Source organism: Myxine glutinosa, chromosome 4 (genome assembly GCF_964187855.1).
Source record: "Myxine glutinosa chromosome 4, kmMyxGlut1.1, whole genome shotgun sequence".
In the NCBI taxonomy this organism is placed as follows: domain Eukaryota; kingdom Metazoa; phylum Chordata; class Myxini; order Myxiniformes; family Myxinidae; genus Myxine; species Myxine glutinosa.
This window is the reverse complement of record NC_136264.1, coordinates 133,486,628-133,506,466: the sequence shown is the minus strand read 5'-3', so window position 1 is coordinate 133,506,466 and position 19,839 is coordinate 133,486,628. Positions and strand designations below refer to the sequence as shown.

Below are 19,839 nucleotides of genomic sequence, written 5' to 3'. Positions count from 1 at the left end.
CAAAAGTTAATGCTGCTTCCCCTGGAGATGGTCCGTCAACTCAACAATGCTGTTTGTCATTTAGTGGTGGCTTTACGAAATTCCGGCATGAAATAGCGTGCTATTGCTCGGCAGTATGGCATCACTCAAGGTGAGGTGTCAAAGATCCTGAAACGAAATGCTCAGAAGGGTGTCCCTACTCCAATACCGAGGTCAGGGCGTCCCCGCAGAACCACAAGGAGGGATGATCGCCAGCTGCACCGGTCAGTCCGCAATGGCCGTACCAAGTCAGCTAATCGGCTTCGGGCTGAGTGGCAGCAACTGACAAATGTGCCTGTATCCAGAAGGCTAGTCAACAAACGACTGGTTCAAGCAGGCTATCGTCCCAGGCGTCCCCTGAGAAAGCCACGTCTGACCAGACAACACCGCCAGCGCCGATTGCAGTGGGCCAGAGAGCACCGTCAATGGCAGCCAGGACACTGGAATCACATGATCTTCAGTGACAAGTCTAGATTTCTGGTCTATCGTCAATATGGCCGCGTCCAAGTGCGCAGACAAGTGCATGAAGCCTACAACGAAGATTGTATAGTGCCAAGAGTCCAAGCTGGAGGTGGTGGGGTGACCATTTGGGCTGCTTTTCATGCAGGGGACAAAACTGACCTGGTTGTTCTGAATGGAAACCTGAACCAGTTCAAGCACAGGGCCATTCTGGAAGAAACATTGCTTCCATTTGTTCGTGCAGCCTTTCGAGGAAACTTTGTCTTCCAAGATGACAATGCACGGCCTCATCGTGCTCGCATGACCCAACACTTTCTTGCTGACCGTGGTGTAGAGCATATGGAGTGGCCTGCCATGTCCCCAGATATGAATCCGATAGAGAACTTGTGGGCAGAATTAACGCGTCAAATCGACAACTTGGACCAGCAGCCCACCACTGTGCGTGAATTGCAGCAGACTATTGTAACTGCATCGCAAGCGATTCCTGTCCAAACCTTGGCAAATCTCAGGAACAGCATGCCTCAACGTGTACGTGCTCTCCTGAATGCTCGTGGGGGTTACACGAAGTACTGAACTGTAATTTTACTGTCCGTTAGCCCAGTCATAATTTAACTTTTGTTAAAAAAATTTTTGGCTAACGTGCAAAATAAAGAGATACTTCTGGAAAACGCACAGAAGTTTAACACAGTACTGTCCATGAATTGAGTTCGATATCAGTTTACATCACTTTCAAGGATCAATTTATTTGCTTCGAAATGTCAAATGTGGTTTTTATTTCTTTTAAAGGTCACATTAACAAAATCTAGAATAATTTTAACATAATTCCAATGAACTTTTGGTTCTATGTCATCTTGAAAAGTAAGTTCACCCCCACAAAAAAAAAATTCCATATTAAATGCCAAGTCTGTATATATATATATACAGTACTGTATATATATATATATATATATATATATATATATATATATATATATATATATATATATATATATATATATATATATAATATATATATATATATACTGTATATTGTAACGGATTTGGGAAACCCTGCACTTGGAGTAATTATTGTAAATACCACCCTCTGTAAATGTAATGATCCTTGTAAATACCTCCATTTGTGTAAAGGTCAAAGGTCGTCCCTTTAGCTAGTCCATCGCATACACGTAGCAAATAATAGGCTTCCCACATTAGTTATTTCATTATTATGTGTTTCAGAATAAGGCTCTGTGTCCATTAGTTGATCTTGCGCTGCACCAAAATCAAATAAGATAGGTCTCTTTCAGTTCCCCAATCATCTCTTCAAAGTGCCAGTAACAGTTGGGCTGTTTTCGTTGGCGTTCGTCGCCGTTGCATTGGGCTGTTTTCGGCGGCGTTCGCCACCGTTGCATTGGGCTGTTTTCTTCGCCCCAAACTCCATTACGCACGAGGCCAAGAACTGAGAGAAGGGGGGAGGAGCCGCCAGAGCACGGGCGTGGTACCACCTCGTCATCAAAGGTGGAGCCAGAGAGCCCTTGCCGACCAACGAGCGCCGAGGTGAGCCAACCGGTAGGCGTGTCATCGGAGTTGGCGGCTTCATCGCACCACGCGCAATATAAGCGTGAGCGCAAGCCTTTTCGTGGCAGATGATCGAGGGAGCCAGAGGCGTGTCAAAGCGAAAACCAGCCCTGCCGCGTCAAAGGGGATACGTGTGCCTGCTGCCGCCTTGCTCGCTCCAGCCCGGAGCGGACCTGTTGCTGTGCCCTGCCAAACCTTCCAGCCCTGTGGTCCCACCTTCTTCTCCCTCCAGCAATTCCTGCTTCAATTCCCCATTCGTGTGCATGAGTTTGTTCTGTTCGTGCTGTCCTGGGTATAAGTAAGCCTGTATAAGTTAATAACTGCACTGTGTCTTCTATTTTTCCCTGTAAATTACATTTCTTTTCTTCTCTTGCTTTGGTTGTGTGTAAATAATTAATAAATACCTGTGTTCTTTCTTTACCCCTTTTGCTTCTTCACATTCGGTCGCTTTAGAGATTTCCCCATTGAGTCCCTGTGGTGCGATTTCGGCCAACGCTTATGAATCGGGTTAGTCTTTGTTAAATGGCTCGAACGTCGTGTTGCTAAAACCGCTCGGCAACGAGAACATCTAAAACCGGGGTTCGAGCGGTACTTGTCTCCCTGTTCTGCGGAGGGACGGGTAAAGGTATTCGGGATAAACCCTGGACCCATAACCCTGATCCGTTCTATCCCGCGGGAGAGCGTTACAAGTACCAGGACCGGTGGAGACGGCCAGCTTAACAGGACAAGGGGATTAACCCCCCCTTGCTAACGGGAGAGCCGTCCCCCGTTTCCGTAACAATATATATATATATATATATCCCTTTCAAATCATCCCTTTCAAATCCCTCCCCTTGTCCCTTCCCTCCCAAACTCCCCCCTCACCCCTCCCCTTCAAATCTCCCCACCCTCATTGCTTCTCAATTTCCCCCCTCTCACTCCCCCTCCTCAAAGCGTCCTCCCCGCTTCTTCCCCCTTCAAACTCTCACCTCCATCTCCCCCAACCTTCTGCCTCGCTCTTCCCCCTCCTCAAATAACACCTCATTGTGGCTCACCCAATCACCATCAAACCTTTTGTCCGCCCCATCCTTCCCTTTCTCCGAGCTATTCTGAAATCTCTGACACACCTTCAACAGCTCTCCCTACCTCTTCCACCTCTTCCACATCTTACCCTACCCCTCCTCCCCCCTGTTCTGTATCTGATGCTCCCCCTTCCTCTTCATTAACGGTATGGACCTCAAACATCCGGGGCCTTCGTTCAAACTTAACTGATCTCTCCATACAGGTTGCTTCTGTCAAACCAGACGTGATCTGCTTAACAGAAACTTTCCTCCTTTATGATGTCTCTGATTCCATAGTATCTCTCCCGGGCTACTCCCTCCTCCGGTATGATAGACCTGAGCCTCGTCCTGGAGGCGGGGTTGCTATCTTTATCAAAAACTCTCTTCCTCACTCGCCCTGCACTGCACTCTCTCCACCTCACCCCCAGGAATACCTCTGGCTACGGCTTCCCCTTCGCTCCCACCTCTTGTTCATATGTGTGTTGTACCGTCCACCAAACAGTGATGACTCCATCTACATCTCGCTGTCTGATGATATGGACCAACTTCTATCTACTCATCCCAACTCTCTCTTCCTCATATGTGGTGATTTCAACTGTCATCATGCCAGTTGGCTGGGTGTGGGTACCTCTCTCACCAGCCATGGCTCCTCAGCAAAGGACTTCTGCGACTCACTGGGACTGACACAATCTGTCAATTTCCCGACCCGGATCTCAGTCAACGGAACATCTTCTCTTCTGGACTTGGTTATGACTAACTTCCCTGAAAATGTCTGCTGCTCTTCTTCTGCTCCGATCGGATCATCTGATCATGTCCTTGTTAAAGTGGACATCTCTCTGACCATCCTCAGGGAGCCTGCTCAGCGTCGACGAGTCTGGCATTTCACTCAGGCCAACTGGCACGGTCTTCAAGCAGCCATCAATCATCTGGACTGGTCTCCCATCTCTACCACCTCTGACATCAACTCATCCTGGGAATTCTTCCAAAGTAAATTGCTCTCTCTCATGCACAGATTTATCCCATCTCGTCTTCAGTTGTCATACCCTTCCTCCCGTCCATGGTACACGGAATCTTGTGGTGAGGCTGTTGCCCAGAAACAACTTGCCTTCGTCTCCTGGAAAGCAAATCCAACGGAAGGAAATCTCATTTCCTTTCACAAAGCCCGAAACAAGTGTGTGTCCACCCTCAGGAGAGCCAGGAAACAATATCTCTCCGTTCTCAAGACCGAACTCTCTTATCTGTCTCCCTCTTCCAAATCCTGGTGGCGTCTGGTCAAATCCGTTTCTGGTGTTTGTTCCCCCTCCATCCCCTCCCTTACCTCAAACGGCTACACAGCTGACTCCGCACGTGAAAAAGCTGAATGCCTCAACTCTGTGTTTGCCTCTAAATCTTGTGTCCCAAACCCATCCCTCTCTGTACCCACCATACCCAGTCGTACCCTGCTGCTCCTGGACTCCGTGTCCTTTCCTCCTGACAAGGTGGAAAAGTTTCTGTCAACCCTCGACTCTGATTCTGCAACTGGACCCGACGGCATCAGCCCACGGGTCCTAAAATCCTGCTCTGCTGCTCTATCTCACCCTCTCTCTGTTCTCTTCACCCTCTCTTTTGCTCAAGGTCAACTGCCATCTGCTTGGAAATCAGCCAACATCACCGCTTTGCACAAAAAAGGTGCAAAAACAGATCCTAGCAACTACAGACCAATCAGCCTTCTCCCAATTATCAGCAAAGTCATGGAATCCATCATTGCTTCTGATATGAAATCTTTCCTCTTCTCCAATGGCTTGATCTCTGATCATCAATTTGGTTTCAGACCAGGTCACTCTACTCTGGACATGCTGCTTCTGCTGTCTCAACAATGGATGGAGGTCCTCAATGCCAAACAGGAAATTAGAGCTGTCTCCCTCGACATATCACGTGCCTTCGACACGGTCTGGCACCCCGCTCTGCTCACCAAACTCTCCTCCTTTGGTATCCATGGAAATCTCCACGCATGGCTGGCGGACTTCCTCTCTAGTCGTCGTCAACGTGTGGCCCTGAATGGGTTTCTCTCATCTCCTCTTCCTGTTCAGGCTGGAGTTCCCCAAGGCAGTGTTCTGGGCCCCGTGCTTTTTCTGGTCTTCATCAATGATCTCTCTGACTCTCTCGAAAATCCTCTCTATCTCTTTGCTGATGACTCCACTCTCTGCCGCTCCATTCCTCTTCCCTCAGATCGGCAGTCTGCTGCCTCCTCACTCTCTGAAGACCTGGACAAAATCACAGACTGGTCAAACAAGTGGAACATGTCTTTCAATCCTGACAAATCTCACACTCTTACTATGTCTCTCCGAAAAGATCGACTGGACAACCCTCCCATCTACTTTCTCAACAATCCTCTCCAAGAAGTTCTGTCGCTCAAGATTTTGGGTCTCACTATCTGCCATGATCTTTCTTGGGAAAACCACATTTCCAAGCTGGCCTCCAAAGCCAGTCGCCGACTGGGCATCCTCCGTCGTGCGAAGTCCTTCCTCGGCACACCTGAGCTCCTCACCACATACAAGGCTTTCATCCGCAGCTCAATGGAATACTGTTCTCCCCTATGGGCCGGTGCTCCTGCCTCACACCTAGCTCAGCTTCACGCTGTTGAAACCAAAGCTTTCAGAATTATTGGAATCTCCCGCGATGAAGCTATCTCTGAGGGCCTTTCACTCACTCACCGCAGGCAGGTAGGTGGTCTTTCTGTCTTCTACCGACTCATCTCCGGCCTTGCACCCCCAGCTCTCTCTGTGCTCTGTCCCCCAAATATTCCTACAGGTCGCACAAGATCTGCCAGCAACCCTCTGATGGTTAAACTGCCGAAATCTCGGCTCTCCGCTCACCTTCACTCTTTCATTCCTCTTTTCTCCCGCCTCTGGAACAAACTCCCTCACTCCCTTCAATCCCACTCCTCCCTCCAGGTCTTTAAAACAGCTGTTCACCACCATCTCTTATCTTCCCCCATCCAAAACCTTGATCTTTTCTACCCCTGCTAATTCACCCCAGATCCACCTTGTTTGAAATTCCAACTTCTTTCCTGGAAGTCCTGGCAGTGTCCATATGTTTTATACCTCTCCCACTGCCCCCTTCCCACGCCCCCCCCCCCCCAAAGCCCTCGCCCTCTCTCAGATCTCTCGATGTCTCCATGTCTCCATGTCTCTCGGTCCCTGCTCTCAAATGTTGTGTTTGTGTCCTTCCCCCTCTCTCCCCATCTTGTCTACCGCTCCCTATGTTATATGTTTTATGTGTCGGTTTGTCTTTCTGTGATTAATGTTCGCTCTTTCACGAGCCTCGATCTTGTATACAAAAACAAAAAAAAAAAAAAAAAAAAAAAAAAATGTATATATATATATATATATATGTATATATATATATATATATGTATATGTATGTATATATATATATATATATATATATATATATATATATATATATATATATATATATATATATATACACTAGCTTGGCTCGGCTCACTGCGCTTGCCTCACCAAGCGTCGTTACTGAGGAACGGGCTTATTTTAGCTGAGGCTAATGACTGTACCTGAGTTGCTGTGTTATCATGATTTACACCAATCATAATACAAACAATTACTTTGCACAAATGTATTTGTTGTGTTTGTCATATTACATTTTTATAGGCAATTTAAGTTGAAGATTTAGGTTGAATGTTTTTTTTTCAAGAAAGAACCCCTCAGCACACACATAGGGGAGGGGTAGGTGCAGACTGGAAGTTTGGGACGATTACACCTCACCACCAAGTAATTTAAAACACCTCACAGCCACAAAACACGTAATAAAAACACCTCACCACCACAAAATTAAAAACACATTCACCACCACGAAATTGAAAACACCTCACAGCCATAAAACACGTAATAAAAACACCTCAAAGCTATAAAACACGTAATAAAAACACCTCACCACCACGAAATTAAAAACACCTCACAGCCGTCAAACACGTAATAAAAACACCTCACAGCCATCAAACACGTAATAAAAACACCTCACAGCCATAAAACACGTAATAAAAATACCTCACCACCACGAAATTAAAAACACTTCACAGCCATAAAACATGTAATAAAAACACCTCGTAGCCATAAAACACGTAATAAAAACACCTCACAGCCATAAAACACGTAATAAAAACATCTCACAGCCATAAAACACGTAATAAAAACACCTAACAGTCATAAAACACGTAATAAAAATACCTCACCACCACGAAATAAAAAACACCTCACAGCCATAAAACACGTAATAAAAACACCTCACCACCACGAAATTGAAAACACCTCACAGCCATAAAACACGTAGTAAAAACACCTCACAGCCACGAAATTAAAAACACCTCACAGCCACGTAATTCAAAACACCTCACCACCACATAATTCAAAACACCTCATCACCAACTAATTAAAAACACCTCACCACCACGTAATTATAAATACCTCACCACCACGTAATTCAAAACACCTCACCACCATGTGATTTAAAAACACCTCACCACCACATCATTTAAAAACACCTCACCACCACATCATTTAAAAACACCTCACCACCACATAATTCAAAATACGTCACCACCACGTGATTCAAAACCACCACAACGTTATTTAAAACACTTCACAACCACGGAAACAAAAGTTTGAGGGAGTCGTTAAGTGACAACACAGACACTGCCCGGATGTGTAGAACTGTAGATATATCGATAAATATTGGTCGGGGTGACATCAGAGCAAAGAAGGTTCGAGAGCAGTAAGAGGAGGAAGATCACGTCTTGCTCGCTCTCTTGGTGTGGGTTTTTGGAGAGAGAAACGGACGTTGGTGGAGGAGCTGTTTCTTTCTTTGTGTGTGCGCCTGAGAGGAACGCTTTTGCCGAGTCGGCAGGATTTTGAGGGGTTTTTCAGACACTGCTGAGGTCGTGGTGGACTGGGTCTGCATTGTGCTTACCCGGACGGCGGAGAGGCCCGGAAGAGGACCGCCCTCACAATGTACCTCACGTTCGTGGCGCTGATGAGCGCGACTGTACCCGAGTTGCCGTTTTGTCATGGTTTAAACCAATCATAATTCAAACAATTATTTTGCACAAATGTATTTGTAATATACGTAATATCACATTTTATAAACAATTGAAGTTGGAAAAAAAAATTTCCCAAAAAATTCGAAAAAGAAAAAAGAATTTGGAAATTTTTTCAAAAACAATACCCTTAGGACATACCGACGGGAGAGATATGTGCATACCAGAAGTTTGGTACGATTTCACAAAAGTTTGAGAAAGTAGTTCAGTGACAAGACAAGACAACACAACACAAGACAACACAACACAGGACAACACAGGACAGGACAGACACTGCACAGATATATATATATATATATATATATATATATATATATATATATATATATATATATATATATATATATATATATATATATACGTATATATATATATATATATATATATATATATACATACATATATATATATATATGTATGTATGTCTGTCTGTCTGTCTGTCTCCTGGATACTGTGAAAGCCAAAGCTCTGAACCTCATTGGTATTTCGCACAAAGAAGCAGAAGTACAAGGTCTGCTGCTCTTTCATTGCAAATGGGTGGGTGACCTCTCTGTTTTTGACCACCTCTCAACCAGTGTAACTCCATCCGTTCATAACCCATCTATCTCCCCTTTGCCCCACCAGATCACTCGCATTCCTCCAGCAAAACCCTCCTTGTGAAAGTCTCAACATCCAGGCTTACTGGTCACCTTCACGACATTATTCCTCTTTTCTCCTGCTTAGGAAACCTCTTTCCTCTGTATGTTCAATCAGACTCATTCTTCTAGGGCTTTTGTGTGGCAATACACCATCTCCTCAGGTCAAATCCATGACCTTTTCTGCCCTGTTTAACCCTCCCCACCTATTTGCAGGTGAGCTTTGTTTCCTTGCAGGACAACGTTTACTCCCAAGTGACATCAGTACATTAATCAAAGAAGATTAAGACAGCATGACAGTTGATTGCATAGAAAGGTTAAAATGTCCAGAGTATGAGAGCATGAGGTCAAACGGACAGAATTACATCAAGAAGGAAAAACAGTCGAACGTCGCAAAGGAAGAGTGGAGCAAACGAGGAAAATAAAATACGATACCTTCTTTCCAACCAAACAAAATTTTCCATCTTGGTTCTTGCCCAGAAGCTTTTCAAAGTAATCCAACTCAACAGAAAGGCTTTTCACAAAGTCTGCCTTTCCCTCTTCCTGGAAGAACAAAGACCGGTTGCAGACAGTTAGACATCATAGATAAAAGAACAGTATTGTTATGTTGTGGGGGTAGATTATAAAATACCATAGGAAAGATAGGATTGTATAGCTATAGCATGGACCGTGGAGGCATAGGAGACATCTCGATGTATTTAAGTAGGGAAACTGGAGCTTAAGATTGTGTATGTGTCTTCACACAAGGGGTGAAGCTGTGTTAACTAGTTAGGGATTAAGGTTAGTTTTCCCCAGTACGTGGTTTCCCTTTGTCACTTTCCCTACGTTTTTACATTTACAAGGCCGGCCATACAAAGCTTCCATTAAACCATCAGAACCGCCGACAGTATCCGAACATAGCCGATCGACAAGTAAGCCCCGCCTTAATTAACACTCATGCCAAGCAAAGCCGGCAGGCCATGCCCCCAGATTGGTACGTGGAGCGTGGAGGAGCAGAGCCGGCAGGCCACACCCCTGAGCCTGCGATTGGTCGGGGTGACATCAGAGCAAAGAAGGTTCGAGAGCAGTAAGAGGAGGAAGATCACGTCTTGCTCGCTCTCTTGGTGTGGGTTTTTGGAGAGAGAAACGGACGTTGGTGGAGGAGCTGTTTCTTTCTTTGTGTGTGCGCCTGAGAGGAACGCTTTTGCCGAGTCGGCAGGATTTTGAGGGGTTTTTCGGACACTGCTGAGGTCGTGGTGGACTGGGTCTGCATTGTGCTTACCCGGACGGCGGAGGGGCCCGGAAGAGGACCGCCCTCACAATGTACCTCACGTTCGTAGCGCTGATGAGCGCGATTCCGCGGCCATCTTGCGCGCTTCCCGCCTTTAGGGCTTCATGCTTCAATGACCAAAAGCTCCTAAAAGCCAATGGGGACCAAAGCTGAGTGCCCGCTGGCAAAAGGAACATTTATTTTTGTTTTATCTATCCCCTCGTCTGTATTTGAGTCTGCATGTGGAAAGTTGGAGTCTGCGTGTGAAAAGAACAGTTTGAGTTTTTATCTCAACATTTATTTCACCATTTTCATTTCTTCCTATATTTTTATTAAATCATGATCGTTTAATTTTCTTGGTCATGTTTGCATGTTTTGTGGGTTCGGGAATGAACCCGTGTGCTTCGTTCAGGTAAGCACTTCACATACATCCATCCCTCCCACGCGCAACAAAAATAACTGTCACAAGTCAGGAGACGACGATGGTTCACGAGCGAGCGGTATTCAATGACAAAGGACGGACTATAACCGAAACAGGGCCGGACTGGGGGGTCGGGGGCCCACATGGCAGGTGTCGGCCCCCGACATGCGGTGTACATGCCTATTTACAAAGGGCCCCAATGCGCTGCGTGCGCAGGCCTTTAAGAGCCAGCTGTACGTAATTGTGTGTGGTGCTGACCTGGAAATGTCAAAACGAAGGTTACTGACCTTGAAATGAGACAGAAAATAATGTATAATCAGTTATGAGGTTAGTTAGCTACACAATACGCAGTTAGTTAGCTATGCAACTCCATAGAATACTGTTCCCCCCTCTGGGCCGCTGCTCCTGCCTCACACATAGCTCGGCTTCACGCTGTTGAAACCAAAGCTTTCAGAATCATTGGAATCTCCTGCGATGAAGCTAACTCCGAGGGCCTTTCACTCACTCACCGCAGGCAGGTTGGTGGTCTTTCTGTCTTCTACCGACTCCTCTCCGGCCTTGCTCCCCCAGCTCTCTCTGTGCTCTGTCCCCCAAATATTCCTTCAGGTCGCACAAGATCTGCCAGCAACCCTCTTATGGTTAAACAGCCAAAATCTAGGCTCTCTGCTCACCTTCACTCTTTCATTCCTCTTTTCTCCCACCTCTGGAACAAACTCCCCCACTCCCTTCAATCCCACTCCTCCCTCCAGGTCTTTAAAACAGCTGTTCACCACCATCTTTTATCTTCACCCATCCAAAACCTTGATCTTTTCTACCCCCGCTAATTCACCCCAGATACACTTTTTCGAAATTCCAACTTCTTTCCTGGAAGTCCTTGCAGTGTCCATATGTTTTATACCTCTCCCACCTCCCCCCAAGCCCTCTCCCTCCCACAGTTCTCTCGATGTCCCTGCTCTCAAATGTTGTGTTTGTGTCCTTCCCCCTCTCTCCCCATCTTGTCTACCGCTCCCCTTATTTTGTGTTTTATGTGTCGGTTTGCGTCGGTTTGACTTTTTGTGTGATTAATGTTAGCCCTTTCACGAGCCTCGATCTTGTATACAAAACAAAAAAAAATTCGGTTTGATTCCAACAACTTTGAAAATTTGACGTTTGTTACCTTCAAAGGTCAAAGGTCGAAGATTCTGAAATTTGTTGGAAAATTTGTATTTCATGATGTATGTGATAATATAAGATCATGTACAACATTTCACCCTATCAGGAAGCGAACAATGTAATAAAACCATCAAAAATCGACTTTTCTAAATTTCCTGACCTTGTGACCTTGACCTTGGGGCGAAAATGAAAAATCGAGCTCTGTGGGGCTAGACACATGACAATGGCCTAACCAAATACCGAAACCCCTGTCAGATTCCACCAAACCCCTTGGAGAAGATGTAGCTTGAAATCGATTACCCCCTAAAAAGATATCTTTTTCGGGCGTGGCTCCGCCCACAATGGGCGCAATACGCCCACTCGAGGCAGGACACAACTAGATCATGATATCAACCTCCCACCCAAGTTTCATCAAGATCGGATGATATCATCGGGTAGTTATGCTGCGGACAGACAGACACACAGACACACACCCATGACGAATATAGTGGTCACTCCGTTTGATAACTCGTGAACCAATATTCGGCTGTCACCTCGGAATTAAGGACCGTTCTGGCTATTCGTCCAAGGCTGGTCTTTATCAGCTACAGACATGACAAATGTTGTCGAGGAGTGGGATTCGAACCCTCTGAGGACATTTGGTGTCAGAAGTGTAGGATTCGAACCCTGTGGGATACTTGGTGTCCAGGGTGTGGGTATAACACCCACTGAGCACCAATTGTGCTCAGCTTTTGGAATCCAGAATTATAACAATCACCTCTCTACCTACATGAGAAGTACATGGAGAAGAGGAAGAATTGTTTCTTGGGTTTGTTGATCTGGAGAAAGCATTCGATAGGGTTCCACGCAAAGTATTGACATGGGCATTGAGGAAGTTAGGAGTGGAGGAATGGTTGATCAGAGTAGTGATGGCAATGTACGAGAGAGCACGCACAGCTGTAAGGACGAAGGACGGGAACAGTGGTGAGTTTGAGGTGAAGGTGGGAGTGCATCAGGGGTCGGTACTAAGTCCACTACTATTTGTAGCTGTGATGGAGGTGCTGGCTCGGAATGTAAAGGAGGGTTTACCGTGGGAGTTGTTGTATGCAGATGATCTGGTGTTGATTGCGGAAAGTATGGATGGACTTAAGGAGAAGATGAACAAGTGGAAGGAATATATGGAGACAAAAGGTCTGAAGGTGAATATCGGAAAGACGAAGGTGATGGCAAGTGGTAAAGCATGTGATGAGGTGGAAAGAACAGGGAAGTGGCCGTGTGCTGTGAGGAAGGGTATCAGAGTGAACTCCATTCAATGTACAATGTGTGCTGAGTGGGTTCATCAAAAATGTAGTGGTCTGAGTAGTGGTCATTAACCAGTGTGGCAGCTACATTCAAGTGCAAGGTGTGCACAGAGGGAGCTGCAGATGGAGGAAATGTTGAGTTGGATCTTGGAGATGGCGTGAAGCTGGAAGGTGTGAAAACATTTTGCGACCTAGGAGACATGCTGAATGGAGAAGGTGGATCAGACTCGGCAACGGTTGCTGGAGTGAGATGTGCATGGAAGACGTTTCGGGAACTGAGTGGCGTGCTGATGAGGAGGAGAGTGTCGCTGAAGCTGAAGGGAAAGGTGTATGCTGCATGTGTGAGAAGTGTTATGATTTATGGGAGTGAGACATGGGTAATGAACGTAGAGCAGCAATGAAGGCTGGAATGGGTGGAAATGCGAATGGTTCGGTGGATGTGCGGAGTATCGTTGAGAGAGAGGAAGACAAATGATGAATTGCGAAAGATGATGGGAATAGAGCCTGTGATTGATGCTGTGAAGAGAAACAGGTTGAGATGGTTTGGTCATGTGTTGAGGAAGGATGAAAGTGACTGGTTGAGAAGAGTGGTGGAAATGAATGTAGAAGGAAGTAGAGGATGGGGAAGACCGAGAAAGACTTGGCTAAAGATGGTGGAAGAAGAAATGCGGGCTAGGGGGTTAACAAGGGGAGATGCAGAAAATAGGGCAAAATGGAGAAGATTGTCATGGGGCCCGCAAGGCTAACCCCCGCTCGAGCAAGGAAAATTGCCTTAAAATGCCTGTTGTTGTTGTTGTTGTTGTACCTCTCTACCATCGAAGGAAAGGTGGTTGTAGTGACCGAGGTTTCCAAATTTATAGTTAATTGGGTCGGTAGCACGCAGGAACAGTGCGTGAAATGCAAGAAATTTTTTTTCCTGAGGTAAATAACAGTCGAGCGGGAAAAGCTGCTCAGCACGTAATGGCAGACGTGCACAAAATAAAGCGGCACCGTGAAGGAAGCGAAGACGAAGGGAACAAGCCGGGGGTAGATTTTTATGAGAATAGGGTAGAAGCTTCCCCCGTCCCGAGCGCCAGAACTCCCTCCCCCACAATAGCGAAGCCTGAGACGCAGGGAACAGGTCCGATGTCCAACCAGGTCTTGTTTCAATTAATTAATGGAACAAATGAAGGGCATGAGGAAACAAATTAATGCCCAAACTGACAAAATTAATGTTCAGAATGAGTGTGGTTAACGAATGCAGCAGAGTAATATGAAGGGAACAAGTGAGTGATCGATTGGAGGGAAAAATTGAGGAAATTGTGGCGGACACGAAAGCTCACTGGCGTGAGGGCATCATTCCACGCACCAAGTGGGCGGCGGCCACGCCCAAGGGGTAGGCGTGGCAGCGGGATATACACCGGGCGCACAGCCCGGAGCGCTCCAGTGCTACAGTGAGCTCTTTTAATAAAGAAACTTAAACTTACCGCGTTGTCCGCTTCCTTCTTGTTGTACAAGTAAGCGCGCGTAGCACCGCGCTTCATTTGGTGACCCCGACGTTGGATCAGCCGTCGCTGACCGACCGAATACGCCATCGCAATGGCAAACAACGCGGTTACGATCAAACTCCCCGAGTTCTGGGAGACGCAAGCTGAAGTATGGTTCCTGCAGGCGGAAGCCCAGTTCCGACTTCGAGGCATCACGGTGGACGAGACCAGGTACTGCCACGTGGTCGCCTCCCTCGGGCCCGGCACGGCCGGACGCGTCATGTCGGTCCTGAGGAACCCACCGGCCGACGTCAGGTACGAGGCGATCAAGCGTCTCCTCCTCGCCACGTTCGGCCTCACGGTGGACGCACGGGCCGACCGCCTCCTGGACCTCCCCGAGCTCGGTGACACGCGACCGTCTGTCCGCATGGACCATATGCTGTCGTTGTTGGGCGACGAAACCCCGGACGCTCTATTCCGGGCGTTGTTTCGACGCTAGCTGCCGGCACGAGTCCGCCTCGCGTTGGCCGGTTCTGCGATGACGGAACCCCGAGCTCTCGCTGCCAAGGCCGACAGGTTCTTCGCGGCTTTGGACACCCAGGCGAGTTTTGGCGCGGCCGTCGCGGCTCTCGGGGCTGATGCTGATGCTGACCCTGATGCTGATGCACCACACCTCGTAGATCTCGAGGCTGATGCGCATTTCGTGTCCGCCACCACGCCCGCCCACCGCCGCCGCCGCGGAGAAAACCGCGGCCTCCGCCGCCAACCTGGTGTATTTTTCCACGCCCAGTTCGGCCACAAGGCTCGGCAATGTCGCCCGCCGTGCTTATTCGGCACGTCGGGAAACGCCCGGGCCGGCCCTCGGTAGTGGCACTGAGCGCCGGCTGTGCAAACAGCCTACTGTTCATCACGGACACCTTATCCGGGCGCCGTTACCTGTGCGACACGGGAGCGCAGGTGAGTGTCGTTCCCGCCGGTACGTCCGACAAGCAGTCCGCGGGCCGGGGCCCCGCGTTGCTTGCCGCCAACGGTACGTCCATTCGCATGTATGGAAAACGCTGCCTTTCTCTGCGGTTTGGAGGGCAGGTTTTCCGGTGGTCGTTCGTCACTGCCGACGTGCCTATGGCACTGCTCGGCGCAGACTTCCTCTGTGCCAATGGCCTGTTGGTCGACGTAAAGCATAGAAGGCTTGTCCAGGCTGAGACGTTCAGCTCGCTCGCGTGCGCGCTGCCCGCCTCGTTGAGCAGCTCCCGGAGCGGCTCATCGAGCGGCTCGCTGAGCGGCTTGCTGAGCGGTTCGGTTCCGGCCAGGTTCATCTGCACGCTTCTGGCAGCGAACGAATTCACCCGCCTCCTCGCGGGTTTCCCGGCCCTCACGCGGCCCACCTTCTCGGCGGGGGCCGTCAAGCACGGGGTGGAACACCACATCCCCACCGCCGGGCCACCGGTCTACGCCCGGGCACGCCGCCTCGAGCCGACGAAGCTCGCCGTAGCTAAAGCGGAGTTCGCTACGCTGGAGCGGCTCGGCATCGTGCGGCGCTCCGAGAGTGCTTGGGCGTCGCCGCTTCACATCGTGCCAAAGCCCGGCGGGGGATGGCGACCGTGCGGGGACTACCGGCGCCTCAACGACGCCACCACCCCCGACCGCTACCCCGTCCCCCACATCCAGGACCTCTCCGCCCGGTTGGCGGGCATGTCCTTCTTTTCGAAGGTGGACCTCATACGCGGCTACCATCAGGTCCCCGTCAGGCCGGAGAACATCCCGAAGACGGCGGTCATCACGCCGTTCGGGCTTTTCGAATTTCTTCGGATGCCCTTCGGTTTGAAGAATGCGGCTCAGGCGTTCCAGCGACTAATGGACAGCATCTTGCGCGACTTGGATTTTGTCTACGTCTACCTGGACGACATCCTCGTCGCCAGCGCGTCCCGCGAAGAGCACCTTCACCATCTCCGCACGCTCTTCGAACGTCTGGGCCAGCATGGCCTCATCGTGAACCCCGCCAAGTGCCGGTTCGGCGTCGCCGACATCGACTTTTTGGGGCACCGCGTCACCAGGCACGGGGCCGTCCCCCTACCGGCCAAGGTGGAGGCGGTGAAGGGGTTTCCGCGCCCCCGCACGATCAAGGGGCTCCAGGAGTTCCTGGTCATGGTGAACTTTTACCATCGGTTCCTGCCCCGCATCGCCCAGCTCCTGCGCCCCTTGTACGAGGCCCTCCGGGGGAAGCCGGGCAAAGGTGACGTTACCTGGACCGAGCAGATGGACGCGGCGCTCGTCGGCGCGAAGCTCGCCTTGGCCAACGCCACCATGCTCGCGCACCCGGCGCCCGATGCACCGATCGCCCTCACCACCGACGCCTCGGACTACGCGGTGGGCGCGGTGCACGAGCAATGGGTGCGTGGTGCTTGGCAACCGCTGGCGTTCTTCAGCCGGCAGCTTCGCCCGCCCGAACGCCGCTATAGTACCTTCGACCGCGAGTTGCTCGGGCTTCACCTGGCGGTCAGGCACTTCCACCATCTGCTCGAGGGCTGTGCGTTCACGGCCTTCGTCGACCACAAGCCACTGGTCTTCGCGATGGGCAAGGTCGCCGAGCCGTGGTCGGCCCGGCAGCAGCGTCACCTCTCGGCCATGTCCGAATATACAACGGACATCCGGCACGTCGCGGGGAAGGACAACCCGGTGGCGGATTGCCTTTCCCGGTCCATCGCCCACGCAGTCCACCTTGGCATCGACTATGCCCGGATGGCGGCGGACCAGGCCGCCGACCCCGGCGTCCAGGCCTTGCGGACCGCCGTCACGGGCCTCCGCGTCACCGAGGTGCCGTTCAACGGCGCGGCCCTCTTGTGCGACGTCTCCCTCGGGCGGCCTCGCCCCATCGTGCCCGCGGGCTGGCAGCGCCAGGTTTTTGACGCCATCCACGGCCTGTCCCACCCGGGCACGAAGGCCTCCCAGAGGTTGGTCGCCGACAAGTTTGTCTGGCATGGCCTCCGGAAGGCCGTCCGCGGCTGGACCAGGACGTGCCTCACGTGCCAGCGCGCGAAGGTGCACCGGCACACCCAGGCCCCATTGGCCCCGTTCACGATGCCGGAACGAAGGTTCGACCACGTACACGTGGACCTGGTGGGACCTCTGCCCCCCTCGCGGAGTTTCACCCATGTCCTGACAATGGTGGACCGCACCACCCGGTGGCCGGAGGCCGTGCCTTTGGCGGCGACGACGGCGGCGGACGTCGCACAGGCGTTCATCGCCACCTGGGTCGCCCGGTTCGGCGCCCCCTCGGACATCTCGTCCGACCGCGGCCCCCAGTTCACCTCGGAGCTCTGGGGGGCGGTCGCGCGGGGGCTTGGGGTCCAGCTGCACCGAACCACGGCCTACCACCCCCAGGCCAACAGCCTGTGCGAGCGGCTCCACCGCTCGTTGAAGGCCGCGCTCCGGGCCACCCTCCGCGACGGCGGCTGGGTCGACAGGATCCCCTGGGTCCTGCTGGGCCTTGGGACGGCGCCCAAGGATGACCTGCGCGCATCCGCGGCGGAGTTGGTCTTCGGACAACCGCTGCGGGTGCCGGGCGAGTTCCTCCCCGACCCCACGGCACCATGGTCACCATCTGCTCCACGCTGCAGGAGACATCTGCTCCACGCATGGCACCACGCAGGAGCGCTCCGCGCTGCAGGAGACAGCCCGGAGGTTCGCCCCGGTGCCGACGGCGCACCACGGGCACCCGCCTACGCACGTCGCCCCGGAGCTTCGCACCGCGGAGTACGTCTTCGTCCGGCACGACGCCCACCAGACACCACTGCGGCCCCCGTACGACGGGCCTTTCCGCGTGCTGGAGACCGGGGCGAAGCACTTCACCTTGGACATCGGCGGTACTCCCGACCGCGTCTCGGTGGATCGCCTCAAGCCGGCCCACCTCGACGTGGACCACCCACCGCCGGTGGCTCGGCCCCCGCGTCGGGGCCGCCCCCCTGCGGGCGGACCCCCGGCACCGCCCAGTACTGCCGGCACGCCGCCCCCCGGTCCTGCACCCATCCCGGGTGCAGCCGGAGGCATCCCAGCTGGCATCCCTGCACCCCGGACGCCGCCGGTCGCCAGAGGGCGCTTCGTCCGGGTCATCCATTTGCCCCGCAAACTGGCCCTCCAGGTGCGCGGGAATTCTGGGGGGGGCGCGTGTGGCGGACACGAAAGCTCACTGGCGTGAGAGCATCATTCCACGCACCAAGTGGGCGGCGGCCACGCCCGAGGGGTAGGCGTGGCCGCGGGATATACACCGGGCGCGCAGCCCGGAGCGCTCCAGTGCTACAGTGAGCTCTTTTAATAAAGACACTTAAACTTACCGCGTTGTCCGCTTCCTTGCACCGCGCATCAAAATGAATGAACGATTGGAGGCTAAAATGGATGCCCAAATTAAGAAAATGAAAGCCCAAAGAGAACAAACTAATGAAATAAAGGAAGAAATAAAGATTGAATTACGGGCACAGGAGCAGAAATGTTTCTTTAAAAATGGCCTGTGTGAACATCATGCTGGTGTAGTTGTTACTTTGCTCCAGTGGAAAGAGACCGTCCACATGACGAGTGAGGTAGCGGTTGTAGTGGGGGGGAGGGGGTGAGGGGGGGAGGGGGTAATTTAGGCTCTGTGGTGTGCAAAGCCACATCCGAGGTGTGCGGATTGGTGCTCACAGGTGTGCGGTTGGACCTGTCGGGGGTTCTTCTGGCACACCTGGGACCGACAGTGGACAACCTGGCTCCAGCTTCGGGGTACATACAGGTGGTCGAACCTGAGCCGGCGAGCCAGGTGTCAGAGCCGGCGGTGTATGGAGTGACGGGGCGAGCCAGCGCAGGATAGGCGCGAGGCTGCGTCCGTCGCCGTGGGTGAGCTGGGGCCGGCGGTAGTCATGTCGGTGCCCGGGGTGTTTGGGATGGACCCCGTCGGGGCCGACTCGGTGCGCGGGGTCGTCGACTCACCATGCACGGGGTGTGTTTAGGCAGTCACTTAGAAAGAGACAGGCGATGGTGGGCCGGTGTCAGTGTGGGCCTGACTTGGAATGTATTTTTACACGCGGTTGTTCGTGTTCTGTGGGAGCGGTGACTCATGAGCAGCATAGAGCTCATAACAATGGAGAAAGGTTGGGACTGGCAGAGCGGGAATTTTAGTGCCAGGAACGGCTGCATTGAGGGGCAGGAAAGCCCGAAAATAACAACGTGATTGCGTGCAGCCGTGTTTGGACACACGGGGCCAGAAATGTTTAATTTTAATTTAAATTGAAATGGGAAATTGATTTGGAGCAGCCTTTGAGGGAGGTGGTCCCGGGGAGACAGAATTCGGGCCAGGGGAGGTCAGTGGGGTTGTCCCCGTGGGAAATTTTCCCCTTTCAAAATTGGGTTGTGCCAGGCAGCTGGGGAGCTGCGCTGGCGGATTTTGGACGTGGGGTCCGACCACGGGTGGTGTGGCACGGCCCGGGCCCCAAGGGGC

The 19,839-nt window shown here is 51.4% G+C and overlaps 2 protein-coding genes across 3 annotated transcripts in view; both read right to left on the bottom strand.

Annotated features, from left to right (window-relative positions):
- The window catches only part of PUS3 (pseudouridine synthase 3), a 212,365-nt gene that overhangs the window by 38,832 nt on the left and 153,694 nt on the right, over positions 1-19,839 (bottom strand). The gene's annotated exons all lie outside the window — the stretch shown is intronic.
- Positions 1-19,839, bottom strand: part of GSTP1 (glutathione S-transferase pi 1) — a 78,955-nt gene that overhangs the window by 2,484 nt on the left and 56,632 nt on the right. For both annotated transcript variants that reach the window (XM_078776446.1, XM_068113480.2), the window contains one exon: positions 9,240-9,347. In XM_078776446.1, the coding sequence (XP_078632572.1) occupies positions 9,240-9,347 (108 nt within the window). The remainder of the gene's footprint in view (positions 1-9,239; positions 9,348-19,839) is intronic.